Source organism: Narcine bancroftii, chromosome 1 (assembly GCF_036971445.1).
Source record: "Narcine bancroftii isolate sNarBan1 chromosome 1, sNarBan1.hap1, whole genome shotgun sequence".
Lineage (NCBI taxonomy): Eukaryota > Metazoa > Chordata > Chondrichthyes > Torpediniformes > Narcinidae > Narcine > Narcine bancroftii.
This window is the reverse complement of record NC_091469.1, coordinates 280,757,930-280,785,098: the sequence shown is the minus strand read 5'-3', so window position 1 is coordinate 280,785,098 and position 27,169 is coordinate 280,757,930. Positions and strand designations below refer to the sequence as shown.

The following is a 27,169-nucleotide window of genomic DNA, read 5'->3' as shown; positions in this document are numbered from 1 at the left end:
GAATTCCCACATGTGTGCTTGCTTACAAAAATCATTGTGGAGATCAAGAGTAGGAACCCCTGTTGCCTTTTTCCCTCTTAGCCCAGGAACCCAGAGTCCTCTTTAATTCTCTGGTGCGTTAATAAAGGTCAGCCAACTCAGCTTCTTAATGTCACAGGGCTATATCAGGAACTGGAATCATAGCTGACCTCTAGCTTCACATTTATCATGCACCAGAAGCCTATTAAGTTTAACATAAAGGAATCTTTTACATTTTGCTGACTCTAACCTTAACAGACAGCCATGAGCAACTGCTAGGCAGGGGAAAACTTGCCTCTTGTACTAAATACAATATACCTGTACCAGAATTCCAATTGAGATTCCCCTGAATATAAAAACCAGCATTGTAAACCTCTAATTTTTATAGTAATAAGAATTTTTTTAAATTTATAGTTGGTGGGACTGAGCAGAAAAATGTTTTGGCATAGACTAGAACCATAGAACATTACAGCACAGAAACAGTCCACTTCTGCCCTTCTCGTCTGGGCCGAACCATTTTTCTACCTAGTCCCACTGACCTGCACCTAGTCCATCCATGTATCTGTCCCCATTCTTTTTGAATGTTAAAATTGAGCCCACATTTACCATTTCAGCTGGCAGCTTGTTCCACACTCCCACCACTTTGAAGAAGTTCCCCTAAACTTTTCCCCTTTGTATCTCACCTACCGTCAGTGGGAAAAGCCAACCTTTATTTACTCTGTCTATCCCCCTCATAATTTTAAATACCTCAATCAAGTCTCCCCTCATTCTGCTATGCCCCAGGGAATAAAGTCCTAACCTGTTTAATCTTTCCCTGAAGTTCATGAAGTCTGGGCAACATCCTCTGCATTCTTTCTATCTTATTGATATCCTTCCTGTAGTTACGTGACAGAAGCTGCACATAATACTCTAAATTTGGTCTCACCAATATCTTATCTCTCTTCTTTGGCTTGGCTTCGCGGACGAAGATTTATGGAGGGGGTAAAAAGTCCACGTCAGCTGCAGGCTCGTTTGTGGCTGACCAGTCCGATGCGGGACAGGCAGACACGATTGCAGCGGTTGCAAGGGAAAATTGGTTGGTTGGGGTTGGGTGTTGGGTTTTTCCTCCTTTGCCTTTTGTCAGTGAGGTGGGCTCTGCGGTCTTCTTCAAAGGAGGCTGCTGCCCGCCAAACTGTGAGGCGCCAAGATGCACGGTTTGAGGCGTTATCAGCCCACTGGCGGTGGTCAATGTGGCAGGCACCAAGAGATTTCTTTAGGCAGTCCTTGTACCTTTTCTTTGGTGCACCTCTGTCACGGTGGCCAGTGGAGAGCTCGCCATATAATACGATCTTGGGAAGGCGATGGTCCTCCATTCTGGAGACGTGACCCATCCAGCGCAGCTGGATCTTCAGCAGCGTGGACTCGATGCTGTCGACCTCTGCCATCTCGAGTACCTCGACGTTAGGGGTGTGAGCGCTCCAATGGATGTTGAGGATGGAGCGGAGACAACGCTGGTGGAAGCGTTCTAGGAGCCGTAGGTGGTGCCGGTAGAGGACCCATGATTCGGAGCCGAACAGGAGTCTGGGTATGACAACGGCTCTGTATACGCTTATCTTTGTGAGGTTTTTCAGTTGGTTGTTTTTCCAGACTCTTTTGTGTAGTCTTCCAAAGGCGCTATTTGCCTTGGCGAGTCTGTTGTCTATCTCATTGTCGATCCTTGCATCTGATGAAATGGTGCAGCCGAGATAGGTAAACTGGTTGACCGTTTTGAGTTTTGTGTGCCCGATGGAGATGTGGGGGGGCTGGTAGTCATGGTGGGGAGCTGGCTGATGGAGGACCTCAGTTTTCTTCAGGCTGACTTCCAGGCCAAACATTTTGGCAGTTTCCGCAAAGCAGGAGCCATTCAGAGCCAGCTCTTCAGCGCTTGATGACCAATATCTTATACAACTTTACCATAACGTCTCAACTCTGAAACTCAGTAATTTGATTTATTAAGACCAATATGCCAAAAGCTCTCTTTACAACCCTATCTATCTGTTTAGGGAATTATGTATCTATATTCCTAGGTCCCTCTGTTCTACCGCACTCCTCAATGCCCTACCATTTACCGTCTTTGTCCTTTTAAAATGCAACATTTCACACTTGTCTGCATTAAATTCCATCTGCCATTTTTCAGCCCATTTTTTCAGCTGATTCAGATCTCTCTGCAAGCTTTGAAGTTTCCAAGCTGTCCACAATCTTTGTGTCATCAGTAAACTTGCTGATCCAATTTACCACATTATCATTCAGATCATTGATATAGATGACAAACAATGGTCCCAGCACCGATCCCTGAAGCACACCACTAATTACAAGTCTCCAGTCTGAGAAGCAATCATCCACCACTACTTCTTCTGTCCAGACATTATAGAATCCATTTTACTACTTCATCATTAATACCGAGTGTCTGAATTTTCCTGACTAACCTCCCATGTGATACCTTTCAAAGGCCTTACTAAAGTCCATGTAGACAGCATCCATGGACTTTACTTCATCAACTTTCCTGGTAACCTCCTTGAAAACTCAACAGATTGGTTAAACACAACCTACTAGCACTAATCCATGTTGACTATCCCTAATCTGTCCCTGGCTATCCAAATAATTATATATCTGATCTCTTGGAATACCTTCCAATAACTTATATACTACTGACGTCAGACTCACCGACCTATATTTTCCAGGGTTACTTTTGGAGCCTTTTATAAACAATGGAACAATATGAGCTACTCTCCAATCACATGGCACTACTCCCATGGCTAAGGACATTTTAAATAATTCTACTAGAGCCCCTGCAATTTACACACTAGCCTCCATCGAGGTCTGATTGAATGTCTTGTCAGGCCCTGGTGATTTATCCACCCATATTTGCTTTAAGACAGGAAGCACCTCCACCTTTTTAATCAGTGTAGGTCCCATGACCTCACTGCTTGTTTTTCATATTTCCCTTGACTGCCAATTTCCTGAGTGAATTCTGATGCAAAAAGACCATTTAAGTGTTTCCCCCCCCCCCCCCTTCTCTTTTGGCTCCATACATAGCTGACCACTGATCTTCAAGAGGTCCAATTTTGTTCCTTATTCTTTTGCTCTTTATATACTTGTAGGAACCCTTGGAATTTTCTTTCTCATTGTCTGCCAAAGCAACCTTGTATTTTTTTTTTAGCCTTTCTGGATTTCTTTTTTGAGGTTTTTCTTGCATTTCTTTTATATGCACAGACTCTGTACTCTCAACATTTCACCTTACTCGCACATCCTTGCCAGAAAACAACATCCCAATTCAAGCATTCTGGATTCTTTCTCATTTCCTCAAAATTAGCCTTTCTCCAATTTAGAATCTCAGCTTGAGGCCCTGACCTATCATTCTCCATAATTAACTTGAATCTAATGGCATGATGATCACCGGACCCAAAATGTTCCCCATCATCACCTGTTGTGCCTTGTTCCCTAAAAGGAGATCCACTATTGCATTCTCTCAAGTTGGCACCTCTATATCTTGATTTAAACTTTCCTAAACACATTGACAAACTCCAAGCCATCCAGCCCTTTTACAGTATGGGAGTCTGAGTCACGATGTGAAAGATGAAATCTACAATCACAATCTTGTGTTTCCTGAAGTTGTCTGCTATCTCTACCGATTTGCTCCTCCAATTCTCATTTACTATTGGGTGGTCTGTATACAATCCCATGTTACATACAGCTGTATTAGATATTGGTAAGGGCATATTCAGGGTACTGTGTTCAGTTTTGGTCACCCTGCTATAGGAAAGATGCCATTAAGAATAGAAAGGGCACAAAATAGATTGTGAGGATGTAATTGAATTCGATGGCCTGAGTTATAAGGTGAGGCTGAGGGGTGATCTTATCAGAGAGAAAATAATTAGGGTCATAGACTAGGTGAATAGACAGTCTTTACCTCTGGCTAAGGCAAAGTATGAAACAAGGGCATGTAGATAGGCAACTTGGTTGCATGGATGAATTGCGCCCAAGTGCTTGTTTCTGTTCAGATTTACTCTGACCATAAAACCATGGAGAAAAGATGTGCATTTCTCATGCATTTTAAGCTCATCTCAAAACTTTAATATTAAAATGCTTCCCTCAACTCAGCATATTATATACTTGGAGTCCACTTTTTTTTTTTGGAAAATTTTATTTTCATTTTTCAAAACGAGCATGTATCATTTTTGAAAACATAGTCATTATTCTTTTAGTACAAATCTCTTCTGAGATTGAAGTACAATATCCCACCAAACATCAAAAGAAATCAAAGCAACTAAAGAGTTAGAAAATAGTATAGAAAAATTCAGCGTCCCACCAGTCTTTCTAAGCTATATCCACTCTTTGAGGTGTTTCACTGCTGCAGTCTTTACATGTTTTGTCTGATTTCTTTTTCGATCTGTGAGCTCTTGTTATAACTGGGCACCAAAGTACTCTAGATAAGGTTGCCATATTTTGACAAAAGTGTTTGTATTTATTTCTTAAATTATGCTATCTTCTCCATGGGAGCACAGTTGTGCATCTCCATGGACCATCGAGTGATGAGCGGGGGGAGTCGGGCTTACAGGTGATTGCAGTACTTTTTTTGCTACTGACAGGGCGATATTTACAAAATTAATTTGGAATTTGTTAATTTCTGCCCACGTCCACCAGGTTTCCCAAAAAATACAACCAACTCCGGGTCCAGTGGGAAGTCTATTCCGTAATCCTAGTTAATAGATAATTCAAGCCAAAAGGGTCTCTCCTTTGTGCATGTGGAGTGTATATATAAAAGTACCAATTTGTAACCTCCATCTGAACTAAATTTCTGATATCCTTGGTTTTCCCTTTATGTAATTTTAGTGATATCAGGTATAATTGGTGTAAGAAATTGTATTGTACCAAACTAAATCTGATGTTGATCACTGATGTCATGCTCTCCATACATAAATCTGACCAACACTCTTCATCAATTGTTATTCCCAAGTCCAACTCCTACCTCTCTCTTGATCTTTGCAAGATCCGTTTTGGGCTTTCATTTTGACATACAAAGTATATTCTGGATATAAATTTGGGAGTCATTGTAGGGCCCTATTTTTCCCTCAGGAAGGATCTCCACTGGAGAAAATAGTGAAAGGTTCCGTTCGGCAAATCTTATTTGTCCTTTAGTTGGGAGTCCACTATATTTTTAATTATTTGACAAATATGTGGTTTCACTATAACAAAAATTGGAATATCTTCCAATACTTTTAACTTCAGCTTACCTAACCCTACCTTTGCTTTCTCAGGGAATATTTTTGATAATTTCAGTTTATTCACCATCCCACAACTAAAAGAATTCTGTTTAGGTCCATCCATGTCACAATTTAAATTTTTCCCATTTGCATTAACATTTATTCATGCAGACTGACTTCATTGCCATTTAGAAAAACAAAGATGATAAAGTTTTATTCAAAGCTTTTTTGAGGATATCTAACACTAGAAGGAGAGTTGATTTTTGGTGTATCTTTCTGAGAAAATGAATCAATGCTTGAATTAAATCTATCCCAAGACTCGAGGGTACGCATATATTTTTTGTTCTGATCAGTTTGCTGAACATTTCCTCAGTTACTAATTATTTGGCAACAGGCATGCTTTTTGTTTTGCAGGTCCTACCAGAGATAACACTATCAGTGAGGACACAATCCGTGCTTCACTGATCTCTGCAGTTAGTGATAAACTGCGCTGGCGGATGAAAGAAGAAATGGACCGTGCCCAGGCTGAACTTGATGCCCTCAAACGAACAGAGGAGGACTTAAAGAAAGGCCACCAGAAGTTGGAAATGATGGTCAGTCACTTGGATCAGGAAATGGTAAGTCTGAAAAAGATGTCTAACTTTTATAACTGAGCACAGTGGAAGCAGGTCTCATTACTTACAGCACTATAAATTTGCTGGAAATATCAACCCAATCATTTTTATTTAAATCAGCTTCTGATGAGACTTTTAACCAGACATATTAGTGAGCTCAGAATTCCATTGTTGGCCCACTTCCTTCATGATTCTCTCAATGCATTAAAATCAGTCTCGACTTTAGGCTGTAAGATGGTATTTTCAAAATGGCCTATAATTTAGAAAAGAGCTTAGTCTGTTCACTGATGGTGGTTGCAACAAAATGGGCCAGTTCCAGTGAAGCAAATTTTCTTAGTTTCACCCATTTTGCAAATCACCTCTGGTGCCTTGACCAGAGCTAGGCATTCTGTAGAGAAACACTGGGAAGCTGCAGTACTGGGGAGATTTTCATATCTGTGTTGGAATACAAGAAGGCAGGCAGACACATGTGCATCTGATGCATCATTCAGCTGCCTGTGCTATGCAGCTAATCCTTCAGTTTTATTCCACCTATTTGAACAGGGGATTGCCAACCTTCATTTAAAATGATGAGTTTCATATTTCCAAATTTATAAATTTAAGTATGCATCACAGTAACAGGGCCTTCCACTCACAAGTCTATGCAACCCTAATTAACCTACAACCCCTGTTCATTTTGAAGGGTGGTAGGAAACTAGAGCAAGTGGAAGAAACCATCGCAGACATGGAGAGAGCATACAAACTCCTGCAGTCAGTGCCAGATTTGAACCCAGGTCGCTGGTGCTGTAATAGTATTGCGATAATAACTTTCAAATTATATTATGAAGTTTTAATTTAAGCTTGCAGTCAGCTATATCTCATCAAGAGTCACAAGGGCAATGTGGTAATTATCTGTACATTATGGTAAACAGTTGGCCCAGGAAACCTGAGTTGTTTGTGCATCTTGGTAATCTGACCTGGATTAAAATTATTATCTCGCCAATCCTTTGTACATTTCCTTCACCCTTGCCTGTCACTACTGGAATGCTTAATTCTAAAGCTTGTCAGAAAATTATTTTCAGTGGTGTTACTTGTATCACCCTCAATAGATGGTCAACTTGTTTGTGGTTTGTAAATCATTCATGCAAACTGGCATCCCTATTTGTATTTTATAATGCCATTCCTTCAGATGTTTCAAGCTTTTAACTCAAAGCCTGTAATTTTCTCAGTCTGATGTAGACAAGAACATCGAAGCACTAAAGAAAAAGGATGAAGAGCTTAGTATTGCGCTGGAGAAAATGGAAAGTCAATCTGAAAATAATGACATTGACGAGGTTGTTGTGCCAACAGCACCCCTCTACAAACAAATCCTTAATCTTTATGCAGAAGAGAATGCCATTGAGGACACTATTTTCTATCTGGGTGAAGCCCTGAGGCGGGATGTTATCGATTTGGAAGTCTTCTTAAAGGTGACTAGTCTGAACTGGTGTGCTAACAGATATGTTTCTAATCCCCTGCTTATTTTCTGTGGTAACAAGTTCTTCTGTCATCCATCTCATTTTTCCAGGTTCAACATCAGTAGGTTAGCAAACCTAAATAGTATTATCTGATCAACTTGAATGTTCCACATTCTGTAATCAGTATGGTGAAGCTCTGTTTTTGAGGTTGCATCTATTTCCTATTACTCCCTTATTGTCCTCTGAGTATTTCTCAATGATTCCTTATCCCATTAATTAGTCCATACTCTCTGCTTCCATCAAAATTCTCCTTTCCTAAAAATGAACTTTTTTTTTGTCCAGCTTTGCTCTGAATCACAAATCATCCTCCCAGATATTTGAACACAAGAAAAACAAAATCACAGCTGACATGCCAGTGCAGGACTCAGATATGTCACCTCGATCAGATTGTGGGCCAGTGGTTTAAACTATCTGAAACTGCACAGGCCAACAGAACAATATTTATACTTCAGTCAACAACAGCTATAATTTCCATAATTTGGTATGCACAAATTTGAGAACTTGCTGTATTTTCCACAGTTAAACTGTGACTCACTATAGAAAGATTACTTAAAACACATTCTCTTGGGATGTTCTGAAATGGATAAGAATGACATTGTCTATATACAGGTTATATTTCATTGTCAAACTTCAGATCATAACTAAGACCTACATTGATTTTCAAATATTTAAATTTCCATTCTTCCACCTTTAGACCAAGTGATTGCAATTGTTTTGCTATTACAGGTACACAATCCTTTATCTTGAACCCTTGGGGGACTGTGTGTTCCAGATTCCGGAAAGCCCAGCCCAATTGTTCTGCCGTCTCCCTGACCGCCAGTCCCCATTTGCCGGATTTTAGATGTCCGGATAAAGGATTGTGTACCTGTACTTGTTTAACAGAGGCCACTTCTGAAATTTATTCCCTGGAAGTCAGTCTTCAAGTTTGTGCTCCAAGATGCTACTTAAATTACCTGTTACCCCCCTTATGGCTTGTCAAATTTGGTTAAGGCTAAAGTGAAACATTTTGCAAAGTTACTACATAAGGGGCACGGTACAAATCCCAGTTGTTGAGTAGTGCTAAGGGAATCAGTTCAAATTGTAACAGGAATTTGACTGGAAGCCAAGCATAAAAGAAAGGAAATTAATTATTGCAGAAAGCCTGAGAAATTGAAAATGCTAGATGGTCACTTAATACATTTTGTGTAATTGAGCTTGCATCAATTATGAATATACAATTTTTAATCATTGGTAACTTCATACACTGTTCGTTACAAGTCTGGGTCATGTTACCTTCTAAATTGTACTTCCCTAATCTTACCAAAACACTGTTTGCATTTTTTAATGAACTTGTCAGTTTTGTCCCTCTGCACTCCTCCCAATTTGAATTTGATGCACTAGAGTTGTTAATAATCAACATATTGGGAAGCAAGTTTTATTCTATATACTTTAGTTTTAATTCATGTTGAATAGGGGTAATTTAAGAAATAGAATGGAAATACTACAGTAAAACTCTTGGTATCCTGAATTCAACTGGCCAAGAACAAGTTTAAAATTATAATAAATGTTCCCTGAAGTAACACAAACCTTTGAAGATGGACCAAGGGTTTTATTGTACCCGTTTGATCTTATCATGCAGAATTAGAAAATGGCCTCTAACCATTTACAAAAAGCTGCCTTCAACAGATTTATTTTCTCCTCTCTACAGCACGTGCGTCTCTTATCTCGCAAACAATTCCAGCTTCGAGCACTGATGCAGAAAGCAAGAAAGACAGCGGGCCTCAGTGACTTGTACTGAAGAATTCTTCGATGTTTGCAATTAACCAACTTCAAAAGAAAGGATAAGTTATTGGATATTCTAACTGTAAATTATGTTTACTGACTGTTTTCTTTGAAGGCACTTTGTATTTCCCTGCAACCTTTAAGGAGAGGTAGGAAATGGAATAAAGATTCTTTAAATTGTACTTTAACAGACACTTATCGTAATTATTTGAATTCTGAGTTTTCTTTCATAGCCATGGATCATTTGATGATTAAAACCATGTTATAAAATGCAACTCCTTAACAGGGTTACTTGAATTAAACCAATTTAATGGTGAATAAGGCTATTTCAAAAATTGAAAAGAATGAATTCAAGTTTTAATTGCTAATGACTTTATTCACAGACAAAGCTGTCTGCTCTACATAACTAGTCAATGTTCAATAGTGAGGTGCTTGGGTAAGAAAGACAGTATGATCATACTTCAGACTATCAGGGCTAGAAAAATAATCATAATTTACTCCAAATATTCGTGGCAGAAAGGTCAGGGGTACAAGCAACTGGGCTATTGGGAGAGTCATCCTGGCGAATTACCAGAGGAGTTTACTTTCACGTAGGAAAGCAAGAGGTTCAGAACTGAAGGTCCTTCTGAATGTTCCACAAGGTGGTGGCGCTCTGCTGCAGCTTCGCTTCTTCGTCGGGTTTCAGTGTCATCTTCACAACATTAGAAATTCCATGATTATCCAAAACACTAGGGAGGCTCAGAAACACTTCATTGGTAATACCATAGAAATTCTAGAGGAAGAACAGGATGGTCAGTCTGCTGAAGCTCTTATTCAACTCCTCTCCCCCACCCACCTCATTAAGCATTACCATCTTAGGCCAGGAAGTCATGAACAATTATGCTTCTATTTTATAATACCAATTCTATTTCTTGCTTGCACTTGATTTGTATGCCATGCAATCCAGCATGTAGCATTGCTTACCTTAACCATTGTAGAAACTGGATGAACCCTATGAAGGTTTTTCATAATTGTTTCTGCCATATCTCCTACGGACATCCCAATAGCCCAGGATGTGTAGCCTTTCAGTTTTATCACCTCATAAGCACTATGGAACAAGCAAATGACAAATTAGTCATTTTTCTCTTCCATCTAATTTAAAATTAATGAATTAAATTGCAAAACTGAAACTCTTACATTTAGAAAAATAAAATGTTCATTTGAAACCAGGTAACTACATGTTTCTTTCTTCCCAAAAAATGTCACTAAATTGGTAATGTTCACAAATACAATTAGAAAGTTATTGGGGGGGGGGGGGGAACTACTACCGACTTTCATTCACTCCCATACTTTGCCTGTAGTATGGCAGAGTCTTAACCAAGTAGCACTCTATGTATAAACTTGCACTGAGCATTGTTTAATTCTACTACATAAACAGTTCTTAAATGAAAATTACTTAACTAGTACTTCATAAATATTTATGCAATACTGTGAAATTTTACTGGAATGGGTACTGTAACTAAGATAATTTCCAAAAGAAATTATAGCACCACAGCTGGTGCACACCTGGGCGAGCAAAGCGCAGTGTTACTCCAGGGTTTTACTGATTAGTCCTAATGTTGGTGGCTTCATACAGGCTTTAGACAGTCTGCTACAGGAGCCAACAGTGAAAGTCAAATCCTCAACCGCCGAGGCCTGTGTTCAGCAGGTCAGGAGAAATGGGAAAAACACCCCTGTTGAGAAGGAGAAGCAGAGGAGATGACTACAGCAGTGAATCAGGGAGGTTCTCAGGGGTGGAGGGATCCACACAAGCTGTGGGTGACTTAGTTGGAGGCTACCTCATGGGAACCAGGTATCAGAGCTGGAATTAGAAGAGGGTCCTGAGGGCAAGATGAGTTCATGAAGGATCTCAGGCGCTGAAGGCTTCCTGATCATTCAGATCCAAACCAGGTTGGCGATGACTGGAGCTGTGGAGCTGCAGGAGTGCTGGAGGACACTCAGTGACTCTGAAGGGTCTCCAATTTGCTTTTCTTTCTCTCACTGTAAGTGGCATCAAGCAACACTAACGGCAAACCTTTATCTACTTTACGGCAGGTAGAAGGCAATTTAGTGTAGTATTACATTGTCTGTACTACTACATGAAAATAAAGGAACTTTTGTAATACTTAAATGTATTCTAGTGGTCTTGAATCCACTCTAAGCAGCTTTCATTTTTACATGTAACAGGAATCTTACCAAATTCCAGAACATTTGTTAGAGATCTACACAACTGGAAAATATTGTTTCAGTTGATCACATTTCTCCAAACCATAATTTCAAATTTTGCTGATCACTGTTTCAAGTTAAAATATTATTAAAATGCAATTTCTCAGCAGATGGATGCTTCAAGGAACAGGTTATGATGGTATTTTTAAAATATAAAAAATATTACTAGCTTCTCCAAATTCCATCTAAAATGTATGCCAATAAAAAATGTAAATTAAAAGATGGTTACAATATATTGTCAATGTGTTTAGTTACTGCAGTTATCACCTGTCAACCACATCCTTGTGCACCTTCTTCCAGTCCTCTTTGTCCTTGTCAGTTCCTATTTCAGGGTGAAGCTCCTTTAGATTCACACCTGCAACATTCATGCCACTCCACACCGGCACTGATAAAATAACCAAGAAAAATACAGCATATTAATGCAGAAGCAGTATTTAATGACTCAACATTGATCACATCACAAACTCAAAATAATACCTAGCACTTATTTTCAGTTGTCTGGCATGATTATAGTTTTTACCTACAGATGCTTATTTCTGCTATTATTGTCTATGCAAGCATCTCAGATGACTCGTGTACAAGACAACCCCTGAATTTCTACCTAAAATGTAGGTTTGGAGTTATACTCAATTTTTGGTAGTTACTTCTGATCAGTGGAGTGATGCTGCTGGGCACTTTCAATATACTAATTCACTATTTTAAAAGCAAATTACCTAGTAAAGGTTTAAATTTTATGAGGATATTTTAAAATAAGCCTGTACAGAGCCGACGACAGTCAGTCTGGGTGGATGGAGCCCATGGGGGAGCGCTGAGACTTTGCTGTTAAGGTTTGATTTTATACTTGCATATAAAATGACCTTTGGTTTAGGGGAACATTCAAGGACCAACTTATACACTGGCACATATGGTACCTCTTCCTTGGTAGTGTACATAAATGTATTTTTTTCCCCCCTTCATTCCATTATCTCAGTGAAATCAGATGCAATGGCTCAAACAATAACAGGAGTAGGCCACATGCACCCTCAAGCTTGCATCGCTGTTCCGTGATTGTAGCTGATCTGCCTCAGTCCTTTATTCCATGCTCATTCCCCCTGCTGTCAATTCCTTGATCTTTCAAAAATGTATCTAACAATTAAGTGCATATAACCCCAAGTCTCTCACTATTATTACACACATTTGTTAAAGGATTGTAAAGCTCAAGGCAAAGTAACTGTCTGGTTCCAATGTGACATTTGACCTACTTCAATTTCAAGCATAAATTGGAACAGCTCCTGAAGACATACCACTAGAGTCTCCATGCTCGCCAATCACCCAGCCATGACAGCTGGAGCTGTGGATTCCCAGTCTCTCCCCCATTAGGTATCTGAAACGTGCAGAGTCCAAGTTGCAGCCACTACCAATAACACGGTGCATGGGAAGGCCACTCAGCTTCCATGCAACATAAGTCAGGATGTCCACTGAGGGGGGTAGAGCAAGAGAAAGAAAAAATGTAGAACAACTGATTTTATCTGATCATTTCATCACTTGTAACAATTAGTACTATTATGCAAACAGAATACATTAAAGTTAGTTCTTTTGCTTGATTGCAATCATCATTTAAAGTGACCTACTTCCAATATGTTTTAATTCCATCATTTGAAGCAGTTGGTGCAGACTGGGGGCAGTACAATGGGGACATTTAAAAGATTCTCAGGCACATGGATACAAGAAAAAAAAGGTTATGGGTGCAAGGTTTATATTGGTCAGCACATCATCATGTGGCGAAGGGCCTGTACTGTGCTGTAATGCTCTATGTAACCAATTACATACCAGAGGCACATTAAAGACAAACAGATAATAGTCTATAGAGGTTTTTCAGTGACAAATGTTGCCATTTAGAAATAGAAATAGTGTGCAGATGTCATAATGTCAGTGATTTCTCCACAAAACCGTTATAGTTAATTGTGCAGGTCTTTAGGCAAACGCTGCAGGGAGCTAGAATCAAGGACCAGATGAACTGAATCTAGATTAATGACACATGCTGCAATGTCTAAGTATTTAATCTTTGAATTAAAATGTCAATTTAGCTAGATTTGTTGGATTTTCTTTTTAAGACCATGTTCAATATTTGACATTTGGTTAGAATAAGGAAGTATTACTTGGGGAGAGGGGGGGAAAAACAGATCATCTATCCCACCATGCTTGTGGAAACAGGTAGCTTTTCATCAATCATGCTTCCCTGCTAAAAGAACCTCGAGCAAGTATTTGACCACAAGACCTTTTTATAATCCCAAACTCACAATAAATCTAAGGCCTTGATCTTTCCCCAGTGGAAGTGGATAGCACTCACCTGGGTTGGACACAATGAGTAAGACACAGTCTGGACTATGCTTGACAATATCCGGAATAATAAATTTGAAGATATTCACATTACGTTGAACCAGATTCAGGCGGCTTTCTCCCTCCTGCTGCCGAGCACCAGCAGTGACCACAACCAGCTTTGAGCCAGCACTGACACTATAATCTGTCAAATGAACAAAATAGTTAGTCCCATCTGCCAATAACAATATACATCTCACCCAACAAAACTAATAAAGGGTTTGAAAGAATTGCATCACCTTCTCCACAGGCACATTAGCACTTCTAAGCCATAGGTCCTGACACTAAAATTTCAGTCACCACTTGGAAGGTGAAAAAGCCCATTGTTACATCATCGAGTCCTACAAATCTGAACTACCCAGTTCACCATAAGACATTAATGGTTTAATTCAATGACATTCTTTGTGATCGTCACATAGGATTTCGTCTATGAATTCTATCCAAATGATCACACTCCTTCATTTAATCCTTTTCTCTACCCCCTCAAACTTGAGCCAATTCATAACAAGTTTGTGCTATCACCTCCAAGAGCCTTGATCAATTTCAAAGCCTGAAAACAAGAAATACCTGTTATTCCAAGCATGAATCTGCAATATCTGTAACATGTAATCATTTTATGGAGAATACTGTCATTCTAATCCTGTCATCTTCTGAAAGATGGTATTATGTAACTAACTGATGAAGCTATAATGCAAGCTTCAGAAGCTCTCTATTCAGGAGAAAGCCAAGCAAGCATGTCTGTTGGCAAGGCAGTATCCTTCACTTAAACTATTAGTTCTAGAATTGAGGAGATAATAATCTCATACCCAATTTGATGTTATTTTTTCCCCCCCAACCCATCTTTCTACCCAAATCCCACATTTCTGTTCCCCCCACCACCCCTAACACTTGCTGTCACTTCTCAGAGAATCCCCTACCTCACCCATTCCTCCTGCCCACAATATCACACTCACCCTTGCCAGACACAATCTTGGAAGTGTGGAGGAAAAGGGAACCGTGCTGTAAATCCATCATCTCTCCCTTTAATTTGTCCTCCATTACATCCACCAGAGCCAACTCATCTGCCAGATCCTGGAACAAGGAAACTTGGAATCAGTTATGTTCCAGAGGGCAAGACTCTGAAGGCCTATTACCATAGTGTCCAACAGTATTTACTGTTTGTCTGCCATTCTCTTTCATTACCCAATATTCATCCTGAGAGCAATTTATATACTGAGAAATGCCTCAATAGCTCTGAAAACAAGGTTGGGGAGTCTGAAAACAAGGTTGGGGAGGAGAGGGGAGGTTGGGGAAAGGGATGGGCAAAATTAAACAAAATTTCTATTTATGATTGCTCTCAGGACCATGTTTCTTATAGTAGAACAACCAGTAAGCAAGCCTTTCTACAAAGGCCAGATGAACAAAGAGAAATGACTTTCAACAACAGCATTGCTGCTAGTGTAGACCCAGAAGAGCAGAAATGCATCTTACTGCACTCCTCAGCAGGGTCCTACTACCTGGTCACCTCGCCTGACAGCCTGTTCAGGTTTAATTCACCTGTAGCACAGAGCCAGCAGAGCCTTTAATGCATCAGAAAATCCAGAGGACTATGCCCATGATGGCAGTGCCCATGCTTGGCAGCCCAAACAAGAAGAAAAGGGAAGGAGTCCCGACACGGTGGGGAAGCAGTGTGTGGCTTAGCAACCAAAGGACTTACACCAGGCTGTTGGAAAATGGCTTGTGGGAACCAGGTGTTGGGTCTGGGACCGATGAGGCTGCTGATGGCAAGCAAGGCAACGGAAATACCTTAGGTGCTGACAAGATTTCTAATAGTTTCAGGTTCAGAATCAGGGGCTGCGTGGGGGGAGAGGGACTTGCATTCCTGGACCCCTGGTTCACTACAGCGTTGCCACAGAGTTTATAGGAGTACAGGACGTGGCGGGATCAGGGGTAACAGAATCCAGAGACACTTCACATCTCTGAGGAGACTTTGCTCTTTTTTCCTCTTCTTGGTTAGGCCAACTAAAGTAAACAAATTTTGTGTATTTGCATACCTGACAATAAATGAACCTTAAACCTACGAGAGTCAACATCTTCATGAGTGGGGGATAGAAAATGGAAATCAGATTTTTATATTTATTAAAGAGGAAACCTTATTTTTTTTCTTAACGTATTTAACTGAGGAGGTGTCGAGTTTAACTGTGATACATTCAGGGCATACCTTTGGGGACAAATAATTTCCTATTTAGCTAGGTTAAGAAAATGTATAAAGGAAGAATTATTACTATTGAATACTAAGATTAAATAAATTTATAGACTATATTTAAGGATGCCTAATGCTGATCTTTACAAGGGTAGAACTTTAAACACAACATGATTAACTTTTAACATACCCTATTGAAAACCAACTTCTTAAACTTAAAAGTCATGGGGATAAATTGGGCAAATTGTTAGCTGGTCAATTAAAATCAGCTATGGCTAAAAGACAGATCACTAAAATTCATTAAAAAAAAACCCAGTAGCATTGTGTTTCATCATGTTCAAATTAATAAGGCATTTCAGGAATTCTATTCTGATTTGTATTAATCTGAATTTCCCAACAATTCTGTCTATGGACAGATTCCTGCAATGGTTGAATATCCCTAAACTTTCTCCTAATGATCAACTTTTATTGAGAACTCTAATTTCAGAGATAAAAATTCTTTAAAGCAATTTCCACCCTTTAGTCTGGCAAAGATCCAGGTCTGGATCGTTATTCTATTGAGTTTTAAAAAATGTTTTACTAATATAATTACCCCCTGACTTTAAGGTATTTAGTAATTCTTATCTTTTAAGAACCTTGCCAAAGGCATGCTATGTTATTTCCTTAATTCCTAAAAAGGATGAAGTCCCTTCTGATTGCACTTCCTATAGGCCAATTGAATATGATTCTAAAATCCTTTCCAAGATTTTAGCTAATAGATGGGTCTATAAAGATAATCTGAAGAAGAATATTTTCCACACAGAATTTATAGAGAATCAGTATTCACATTTTAACATCGGTAGATTAATGAATATAATTTATTCCCAATCGCTTAAAAACTCCAGAATGTGTAGTGTCATTAGATGCAGAAAAGGCTTTTGATAGAGTGGAATGGAAATATGTGTTTGAAGTTTTGGAAATATGTGTTTGAAGTTTTGAAAATATTTAATTTTGGCCCTAGTTTCATATCTTGGATTAACTTGATTTATCAAAATCAAAAATCTTTTTAGGTTATTTCAAGGAACTAGACAGTGTTGTCCTCTTAGACTTTTATTAAATTTAGCTTTGACACCCCGAGGAATAGCACTTCGGGATTTCAGTGACATTTGGGGAAATCAATAGAGATAGAATTCACAAAGTATCTTATGTGCAGGTGATATTTTAGTATATATTTCAGATCCTGAGGAATTTATTCCTCCAATGTTGTCTTTACTTTCCCAATTTGGTAGTTTCTCTGGCTATAAATTGAATAAAAGGAAATTATTCCTGATAAACATGCATGTACCCGTTTATTTTTGCATATCTTTTAGAGTGGTTAAAGATCATTTTACCTATTTTGGGGTTAAAATTACCTAAACATTTAAAGATCTGCTTATTTTAAGCAGTCCCAGTTTTTATTCCAAAGGTTTTTTTTTTATATACATATATTGACCAAAATATCTTCTTATATTTGGAATAAAAAGAATGCCAGATTTAGTAAATTCCATCTGCAGAAATGAAAGAAAGATGGTTGTATGGCTTTACCTAATCTTAGACTCTATTATTAGTCAGTTAACATCCACTATATTATATTCTAGATCTACTATCCTAATAAATTGAATACCCTTATTGAGTAGATTTGGAATTAAATTCCGTGCAGAGGTATTCAGTAGCCTCTTTATTGGGAGCAGCTTTTCCTTTTACACTTCCAAGATTAGTAGGCATACATTCAATCCAATACTTAAACATACATTACGGATTTAGTTTCAATTTCGGAAGTTCATTGACTTGAAAATTTTTAATTTTATCTAATACCATTTCTCTTAATTTTTTTCATATAGTCTGTAGCTGATGAAGCCTTCTCTTTTGGCAAAGATAAAGGAATCACCTCTTTTTTAGATTTGTTTATTAATATACCCAAGTCATTTTTTATCAAGATACTTCCAAATTAGAAATTTTCTGAATACTGCCTAACTTTCCAACATTGTACCAACTGGATTTAGTTGATACATTTTTTCATTTGAACCCTTCTCATAAGGTAACATTTACAAGTTAGATTGCAATCAAATTCTAATGATAAAATTAAAAGGGCCTGGGAAGAGGAATTTCAGTTTCATCCTCCAGAGGAATCATGGAAGAAGATTTTTTGATTGGTTAATACCTCTTCAATATGTTCTTGTCATTCTTCAATTCAACTTAAAGTGGTTCATTGGGCTCACATGTCGATAGACAAATTAGCCCAACCTTGTCACTTGGCTTACCTTCATTAAGATGCTGATGGCACACGCCATTCCCACTGCACCAACACCAACAACTGTTATCTTGTTATGTGAGCATTTCTGCTGGCTGGTCTCCAACTGGCCAATTAGCTTTTCCTTCAGGGTTGCCATTTTTGCTGCCAACAGGAAACAACAGACATCAGTTTGCTCATCTCTAACTTGTTTCCCAGAGCTAGTTATTATAAATTAACCAAAAATTCAAATTTTAAGGACATTTTGGTTTCTGATTCCAAGTTGCAAGGTCAGTAATTGCCCTTATTGCTTGATGCAACATACTAATTGAATGCACTCATTTATTACTCAAATCCCTTGCTCTTTTTTTTTTAAAAAAAAAATGCCAAAATAAATTGGACTCATCTTTACCAAGAACTCACTCCTCATGATGAGAGTTTCTAATACGTTTAAAAGTCTGTCAAAAAGCTGATTAGCTTTTTGACATATTGCAAAGGCATAATTTAATGTTTTACGTATCTGTTCAGGATAACTTCTGTTCACAGTATAGTTATAAAAGACAAGCAGCACTATGAATTAAACAATGTTTGGAGGTAAGAAATCAGAAGGGATCAAGTCAGCAAAACAACACCAAATAGGGACAAAATGTAATTTAATGAGAACAAGGAAATGAAAAGGAGATATACAAAAACCTTGCAAACAATTTTGATCACTGGATACAAAGCTAAAAAGGCATTTAACAAATAATCTGGATAATGGAATTAGGTCCAATACATCTGAGAATAGGAAGGCTGACAGAAAATACCATTTGTTTCTCATTTGGTCAAATTAACTTTTATCTATTACAACATATTCCAGAAATAGGAAACACTTGGTCAGGCTTGGAAGTCAGATATGCAGTTTAGAAACAACCACTTCAGGAGGATTGGTGAACATTTTATATTAGGGGGAGTAAGTAAAGCATTACATTTGACTTTCAAAATAGACCACAAGGACTTTCAGTCCTCTGCACCTCTACATTTCTAGAGCACATCTCTTGATCTCACTTCAATAGGTATTAATTTTTAAAAAGCTGTGACAATAAATAGATTAGGTACATTATATAGTTGTAGTAGCTTCTCTCTGGAACATTTTATTTGTAACTGTTTCCTCAGTCTCATATTTCTATTAATTGTTTCTGACTCATGGATTTCAAAACTTGCATTAATTCTTTGGACTTTCACAAATAATACTGACTTAATATGGAGATCACCACTATTTTAATATACAACTGTGTCAAGTCTAGCTGCTGATTGACTGCAACACTTGCTTTACGTACAGATAGCCATTTAGGAAGGGAATGGGGAAAGAAGAGGAAGCATTGGAAAAGCACTTGCATGTTTCATATCAGTATACTGACAAAAGATGATACAGTATTTGATAACCTTCTCCTGAGAGTATCTGGTCCATGATTGGTTAAAAAAAATAGAGGACTATTTGAGATGGTATTGAAAACAGGGGCCAGAGAAGCCTTATGTGGCTAAACACCATCTCACTATCTCACCCACTCACATATTCATCAGCTACTTGCTTGATTTATGGAATTATTCTGAAATGTTTATGCAATTTAAAATTGTTGTGATTGTATTGTGTAGGTGTGTGCACCATGGTCCAGATAAACACCATTTTGTCAGTTGTACATGCATAGTCAGAGAAAAATAAATGAACAGTTCCCACAGATGCCTAATCAGCTACCTTAGAGCCCACAAGAACCAGAGACAAAGCAGATCTTCAATCCTTATCTACTGCCTAACTGTAGATAATGTCAGCTATCATCAGTCCAGTAAGGAGGAATAAAATTTGAGAAGATGGTGGTGCAAGGCAAAAAGTAAATGTCTATATTACACAAAGACAAGGCATTTGCAACATTCCAAAACAATGATTAACAAATTAACTGTGAAGGTCATAATTCTGCTATTAAAAAGCAGATAATCTTTAAAATGAATGTCATCTATCTCAACCACACCAATCAGCTACACAGTCACAGAGGTGAAGTTAATTTTAAAGCAGCCAAACAATTCCGATGCTACAGCAAACTGATTAAGCAGAGGAAGATTAACCTCAATAATTCAAAACTACACATGGGAAACAACCTTAAATAATTATAGCTAAATGTTCATGTACACTAAAATTCAAACAATGGCTAATATGCCTATTAGATTGCAGAAGTTTCAGAGAAAAATTGGGAGGAAATTGCCAAATCATCAGACTCTTGCATTGAACCACACAGTGGTATTCAAATGCTGAAGCCAAAGTCAAAACTACTTTCTTCTTTAAAAAAAAATTGCATACAAACAGAATCCATTTTGAATGTTGAAATGAAATAGTCTTTATTGAACTGATGGGTTTCAAGTCAAGACTTGAAATTTATGATAAACACAAAAATAGTCAGAATTGTGTAGAGGAATGAAAACTTCCCCCCCCCCCCAAACAAATGCACCTCCATAGAATTTCTGCACAAAGGATATTCAGTTTTAAATCTCCTAGTTTATGATACATTTATGCACTTTTAAGTACAATGGTCAGGTCTAATGCAATTTTATTTATACAATTCTAATAAATGACAAAGTCAACTCTCTACAGAGCAGCTGTAACTACTGATCCAACAGGAACTGCATTTTTACAATAAAGGAATTTCAACAAAAAAGCTTTGCAAATAAGGCATTATGAAATTCTTATAACTTTTTTTAATTAAGTTAAAACATGAGAAAAATAGCAAGTCTACAACTGATGAGGGGTGAATGGGTCAGAGAATTACTAACGTTTCCAGTTCTTCAATGCCTTGAGAATTATTATTTTTTATTAATTCTAAAAAAAGCTCAATGGTGCAACTTCAATATTTTCCTCACAGGAGAAGTGTAACTGTCATGAAACCAAGTTCAGTCATTTAAAATCACCATTCAATCATTTTCAATCATCAGTGCAGGCCCAATTGCATTGGGTTTTGCTCATCTGTTGAAACTATTCTATGATTGGAAAGAATTGTGGATTTGTACTGCAAACAATATCAAGTCTATCTATCCCATCTCCTCTACACTCACTCTCATGGTTCTGTCAGCAAGACTGAAGAACAGTTCATTTGCCAATCCTTGAACCAATCCCAAATTTACATTTCTTCATGAGACCCTCTTCTTTCTCGCTTAACTCTAATCCCAATGATCTGCTCCTCATCCAATTTTCCTTCTGAACAAATATAGTTAATGGATACTGATCCCTCTCAAAATCCCATTACTTCTTTCTTCAACCATTCAACTCTTGATCCCTTCATTCCCATGGACTACTGCCCCATCTCCAGTTTCCTTTCTTTTCAAAGACCATCTTTTCAAGAGCCATGTTTCAATTCCTCTAATCAGGTTTAATCCCCAAAATATACAAAATGGCCTGTCAATTGCAAATTACAGGTACATCTTATGTGACTGTAGGAAAGTACATTTTCCTTATCCCTCTCCGCTCACAAAATGCAACAATTTAAAAGATGTAATCCCCTCACAAACTCATGGAAAAGCCCAGCTTGTGGTCATTCAAAATGGAACAGTAATATCTAGAAAGGTGCCAAGTCGCTAAGGTAAAGTATGTGGAGGCCATCCAAACGAACTCACCCCTTCAGGCTTCCCTACCCTAACATGGCAAAATCTGTCATCTGAGAGGACTTTGCAGAGCCAATCAAGTTGGAGTGGAAACAAATTTTCCTCAATCCAAATGGATTTCTGAAAAAAGCCTTTTGTATCACATTGATATTCTCAATGTTGTAAAAACACAGAAATACTGGAGGAATTCAGCAGGTCTTGTGTCCATGCGAAGTAAAGATTTTTAAAAAAACTTTATTCACAATAAACTATTTACAAAAGAAAAACCGTTCCAAGTATGTTCCCACCCTTAGTTACATATCCATCACTGTACATTCATTTCTATTTACACCATTGTCATCACTTTAGCATCTTGTCACTACTTGCCCCTCTGTTGTTTGAGGGGATTCCCCTCAGTCTCTGACTCTCAATATCCAGGAATGAAAGAACTCTGGACTGTGATCCTTCCCCACAGCACCCTAACAATGGCTGCACCAAGCTTCAGCGAGCCCCCTCAGCACGTACTGGCTAGTCAGTAGCATTCCCGCACCAACATTTCTGTCCACTGAAAGACCCAGAGGTTTCAGGCAGACCAAAGTGTCTTTTTCACGGAGTTAATGGTCCTTCCAGTAGTTCTGACTCAGTGTGCATCCCCAAAATAGCCCGTATATCAGAGAAAAACACAATGCTGAAGAAATAACAGTGACCCAGAATTTTGGTTCTGATGTCCTAACTGAAAACATCCAAGCCTCTAAGATTCCCCCCTCTCCTCCTCCCCCCCACCGACCCTCTCCTCCTCCTCCTCCTCCCCCCCACCGACCCTCTCCTCCTCCTCCCCCCCACCGACCCTCTCCTCCTCCCCCCCACCGACCCTCTCCTCCTCCTCCCCCCCACCGACCCTCTCCTCCTCCTCCCCCCCACCGACCCTCTCCTCCTCCTCCTCCCCATCGACCCTCTCCTCTCTTTCCCTCCACTGACCCTCTCCTCTCTTTCCCTCCACCGACCCTCTCCTCTCCTCCTCACCGACCCTCTCCTCCTCCTCCTCCTCACCGACCCTCTCCTCCTCCTCCTCCTCACCGACGCTCTCCTCCTCCTCACTGACCCTCACCTCCTCCCCACCGATCCTCTCCCCCAAATACTACTTAAAGAAACAATATGGTAACAGGTCTTTTCGGCCCACGAGTCTGTGCCGCCCAATTCCCTGGTGGGAGGAAACCGGAGCCACTGAGGTAAACGTATAAAGTCAGTACAGACAGGTCGGGATTCCAACCTTGGTCCCGATCGTTGGTGCTAACCGTTACCTCGACTTAGGTTAATATTTACGCTTATAAGATGGAATAGTTCGTTCCGAAAAATTGCATGCAGCCATTTACGAATATTGAAGCGTTTTCTTTCTATTACCTTTCCTTTTTCGCTGCCCAAATGCTGCAGTGAGCCTTGAGCTTCGCAGACGCTCCTATTTTAAACCCTGCGTCATAGTCCACCACGCCTCTGTCCACACGTCACGCAAGGTAGGAGCCCAGAAAGGACGGAGCCCTACCGCTATATTAGAATGGGGTTGATCAGGCAGATCGTGTCTGGAGTCACGTATTACGTGGTTGGATGGGATATATTAAACAATTTGGGACACGAACTACTTAGGTAATTTAATAGATTATTCTAAAACATTCCTATCCATTAAGTGCACAGCCACAGAAATATATCGTTTACTGGGTATATCTAATTTTCCTAATCTTTTCGACACAAATCGTGGATTGTGATTAAAATGTCAGGCATCGCCATTCTTTTAAACGTATTGTCACGCTGCCTTCTTGCTTGTCTGTCTGTCACCTCAACAGCGCGGCTTCCTCAGCGTCCGGTAGGATTCCTAGTCAAGATCGGACAGGTTGATGATGGAAACTGTGCAATGTCTTACAGCCGAGGTGCCATTATGATGTATTTTCAAATGGGTTACATGAATTTACCTGGAACTTCTAAAATCTTTTTCCCCCAAAGCAAAGCGCTCCTTGCTCCTGATTTGTTCCATTTATTATGCGCACACAAAAACCCATTAAACATTCCCTCGCCTTCAAAAAAAGTTAAATTTCCACAGATTCACATTGAAGAGGTGAAAGATGAGCTTCCAGGAGAAAATGCATATTGAGCTGGAGGTCCAGAACCACTGTGCAAGGGCTATTTTCCATATGCTATTTTGATTACGTTTGATAGGAGGGTCAGATTGACCATCGCCAGTGGGCTGATATCGCCTCAAACTGTGCATCTTGACGCCTCACAGTTCGGCGGGCAGCAACCTCCTTTGAAGAAGACCGCAGAGCCCACCTCACTGACAAAGACAAAGGAGGAAAAACCCAACACCCAACCCCAACCCACCAATTTTCCCTTGCAACCGCTGCAACCGTGCCTGCCTGTCCCGCATCAGACTTGTCAGCCACAAATGAGCCTGCAGCTGATGTGGACATTACCCCTCCATAAATCTTCGTCCGCGAAGCCAAGCCAAAGAACGATACGAGGGTCACTGTTAAGGCAAATAATTAAATTGATTCAATTCAACAGTATTATGGAACCAGCTGTTCCATAAGGAATTGTATAACATATACAGTACTCCATGTATCCATGCCAGAAGTTATAAAGGACATGGAAATAGAGAAAGAAGGAAACTAGTTTCCTATAATCTTCGGTCTTCCGCATTTTGACTGTTCAAGCGGGTCTTGGACACTATATAAGCAAAATTGATTTTTTAATAAACTACTAATTTACTTTCATCGGGACAATTGTCCGAATCTGATCACTACATTTTTATATGATTTTAAGGCAGAGTAGCAGGAAAATATGATGAGATTAATGGAAATGGGATTGGTTTGCGGTCAAGGAGAGATTTAGTGCCGTTGAAATCTTGAAGGATGAGAATTCTAAGCAGAGGTCAATATAAATAGCAAAAGGCACAGGCATAAATCTTTTCCTCCCACGAGGCTGTTACTTGAAGTAGCAGTAAAATTAGTCCAGTATACAGTTCCATGGGAAATTAGTTATTCGCTTGAATTTGCAGTAATAAGGGCTGGGAAAGGAATTTGACTGAAAACATCATGGGCATTGAAATGTTGGTCAAAGTGTCAACCGCACCTAAAATCTGGAACAAAACGATTCTTGCAGAAACGTTGGCTGCTTCTCTCTTTTATCATCAATTTCTTTCTCTTTCGGACTTCAGCATCTGCAGTGCTTTTGTCCTCGAGCTGGTATTGCTTGACATTTAATCTTCTTTTTCTCCTAATTCTACCTGAAGGCATTCATTCGGTACGAACTGAACATGCAAACAGGAATGCAAAGCAACGCCAAATCGTCAATTTAACCCCAAGTATGAGATTTCCTCGCCGAAATGGAGGCCGCACGGCCCTCCGACCGAGCCCAATGCGTCACTGCCGGTCACGTGGCATCGAGGGCCCGCCGCCGCTAGGAACCATTGTGCCCGGCCCAGTTGTGTGGGTGTACAGTTCCGGGGGAGGGGTTCGGAGAGACGCAAAGGTGATGTTGATGGTGGGTGTAAGAGAAGTTGGAGTCGAGTTTGGAATCGGATTCTGAAGGAAAGAAGCGTTAACAGGTATCTGAGAATAAGACACGGGGACACGAACACGGGAATAATTGATCTTGTGTAGAATGTACGTGTAGCAGGATGTTCGGTGTACACTACACCCAGCAGTGTGTTAGGCTAGAAAGTACACCCACTAGCGTGTTAGTGAACGTGAGGTAGATTATATACATATAATATCGTGCCACTATATCCAAGATGGTGTCTGCATTTAATAGTGACGATACCCGGATTTTGTGTAAGTGTAAACAGAAAATGCTGGAAGCATCAGGCAATTCGGGCAGCATCTGTGAAAGAGAGTTAACGTTTCGAGGCGAGGATCCTTCGTCAGAACTATTCTTGGATTTCACTTCGTATCTTTCTACAGATGCCTTCTGAGTTGATGAGTGCTTCCAGCATTTTCTGTTTTGCATCGGATGCCTCGTAGATGCTGTTTATTCCATTTTGTGTACCAACCATTGCTTTCAAAAGGATGCCAGTATTCTTGGAATGGAATATGCATTCAGTAATATCGCATTATAGAGATTTAATTCAGCATCTAGGTAGGATGTTTGGAGTGCAGAATCAAGGAATAATCTGCACACTTATGTACTTGTTATCCTTGGAAACTTTCAAGTACAGGTATGTCAGTGAGGAGGATAACACCATGTATTACTGACATTTCAATGACATTAGTGTAGAATTAGTTATTGGAAATCTGAAATAGAAAAAGCAGAAAAACCTCCAGTCAGGTGGGCAAAGAAAACGAGTTAACATCTTAGATTATTTTTGATAAAGCAGTTTTTAAGGAACAGTGAAAGGAGCAAAAAGGGCATACAGTTAAAGCATATGATAGGGTAAAATGCACGTTGAAGCACATGACAAAGGAGATAATGTAACGTGAATTGGAGAGTAAATAAGAAAATGTTGGCCTGGAATGGGTGTAAAAGGGAGAAGCAGAATAATAATTTAAAGTTACTGTATTGGACTTGATGTTGAATCTAGAGGCTATATTGTCCCCATAGATTAGTAACAGAATTTTTACTTATTTCATTTGAACACAAAGAACACGTGTAAGAGTTGGAATTGGGAGATGGGATTCAGGGAGCTTGCAACCAGAAGTTTGGACATGTGCATTGACAAATGTTTTTTTTTTAAAGTTCACCATATGATCAGAGAATATAGCACATTAATTGGAAGAACTTGGTGGCTAAGTGATAAAATATTAAGAACCCTGAACATCGGGAAGGGAGAAGTTCATTTGATAGTACATTAAGTGAATATGGAAGATTGAACCAGAGAATCCTGGAGGTAGAGAAGGAGAGCAAGGAAACACATCAGCAGATGGGAAAGCTATCTATTAGAGAAGAAGATCTGCTATAATTGTCCAATCTGACTTTTGGTGACACCAGATCAGTGTGGTTGACTATTAATTGCCTTCTCAGTTTAGAGGTGATAGGAATGGACAATAAATGCAAGCATTACGAGATGTTCATGTCAAGAATAAATGGAAAAAAACTCTGGTGACACAATTTTGGAGATATAGTATGTGATGAAGTAGAGGTTGTTAAGATGGAACAGTGAAGCAATAATGCAGGATATAGAACACATTTGGTTGAGAGCCCTGTAAACTAAGGTGGATAAGTTATAGTTGAAGAAAATGAGGAATGAATTGAAAGCATGTGTCGTGTTGCATCATTAGAATGCACAAGTCAGAAACTGGGGGAGAATGGAATGCAGTTTTTGAAAGAACGAGGATGGGAGCAACATCCATTAGTTTTCTCTGAAATGGAAATAGAAAAGTCAAGGAAATAAAGAGTCAGAAATTTGAAAATTGGCAGCTAATTGAAGAAACCTC

General features: G+C 39.2%; 3 protein-coding genes across 7 annotated transcripts in view; 2 read left to right on the top strand and 1 right to left on the bottom strand.

Moving 5' to 3' along the window:
• The window catches only part of tsg101a (tumor susceptibility 101a), a 30,462-nt gene extending 21,163 nt beyond the window's left edge, over positions 1–9,299 (top strand). Inside the window, exons 8-10 of the mRNA XM_069901396.1 lie at positions 5,655–5,857; positions 7,063–7,302; positions 9,038–9,299. Of these exons, the coding sequence (XP_069757497.1) occupies positions 5,655–5,857; positions 7,063–7,302; positions 9,038–9,127 (533 nt within the window). The 3' untranslated portion in view covers positions 9,128–9,299. The remainder of the gene's footprint in view (positions 1–5,654; positions 5,858–7,062; positions 7,303–9,037) is intronic.
• Positions 9,300–9,466: 167 nt separating this feature from the next.
• Positions 9,467–27,169, bottom strand: part of LOC138744767 (L-lactate dehydrogenase A chain) — a 77,367-nt gene continuing 59,664 nt past the window's right edge. The window contains exons 1-8 of one of the 3 annotated variants that reach the window (XM_069901421.1): positions 24,870–25,146; positions 18,175–18,308; positions 14,667–14,784; positions 13,685–13,858; positions 12,639–12,812; positions 11,623–11,740; positions 10,075–10,198; positions 9,467–9,883 (exon numbers count right to left, since the gene is read on the bottom strand). In XM_069901421.1, the coding sequence (XP_069757522.1) occupies positions 9,719–9,883; positions 10,075–10,198; positions 11,623–11,740; positions 12,639–12,812; positions 13,685–13,858; positions 14,667–14,784; positions 18,175–18,303 (1,002 nt within the window). In that variant the 5' untranslated portion in view covers positions 18,304–18,308; positions 24,870–25,146 and the 3' untranslated portion in view covers positions 9,467–9,718. Of the gene's footprint in view, positions 9,884–10,074; positions 10,199–11,622; positions 11,741–12,638; positions 12,813–13,684; positions 13,859–14,666; positions 14,785–18,174; positions 18,309–23,150; positions 23,259–24,869; positions 25,147–27,169 lie in introns of those variants that run through there. The other 2 variants (XM_069901411.1, XM_069901430.1) reach the window with 2 other exon arrangements.
• Positions 25,170–27,169, top strand: part of gtf2h1 (general transcription factor IIH, polypeptide 1) — a 58,515-nt gene continuing 56,515 nt past the window's right edge. The window contains exon 1 of one of the 3 annotated variants that reach the window (XR_011345742.1): positions 25,170–25,344. The gene's annotated coding sequence lies outside the window, so the exon portion shown is untranslated. The remainder of the gene's footprint in view (positions 25,345–27,169) is intronic. The other 2 variants (XR_011345722.1, XM_069901316.1) reach the window with 2 other exon arrangements.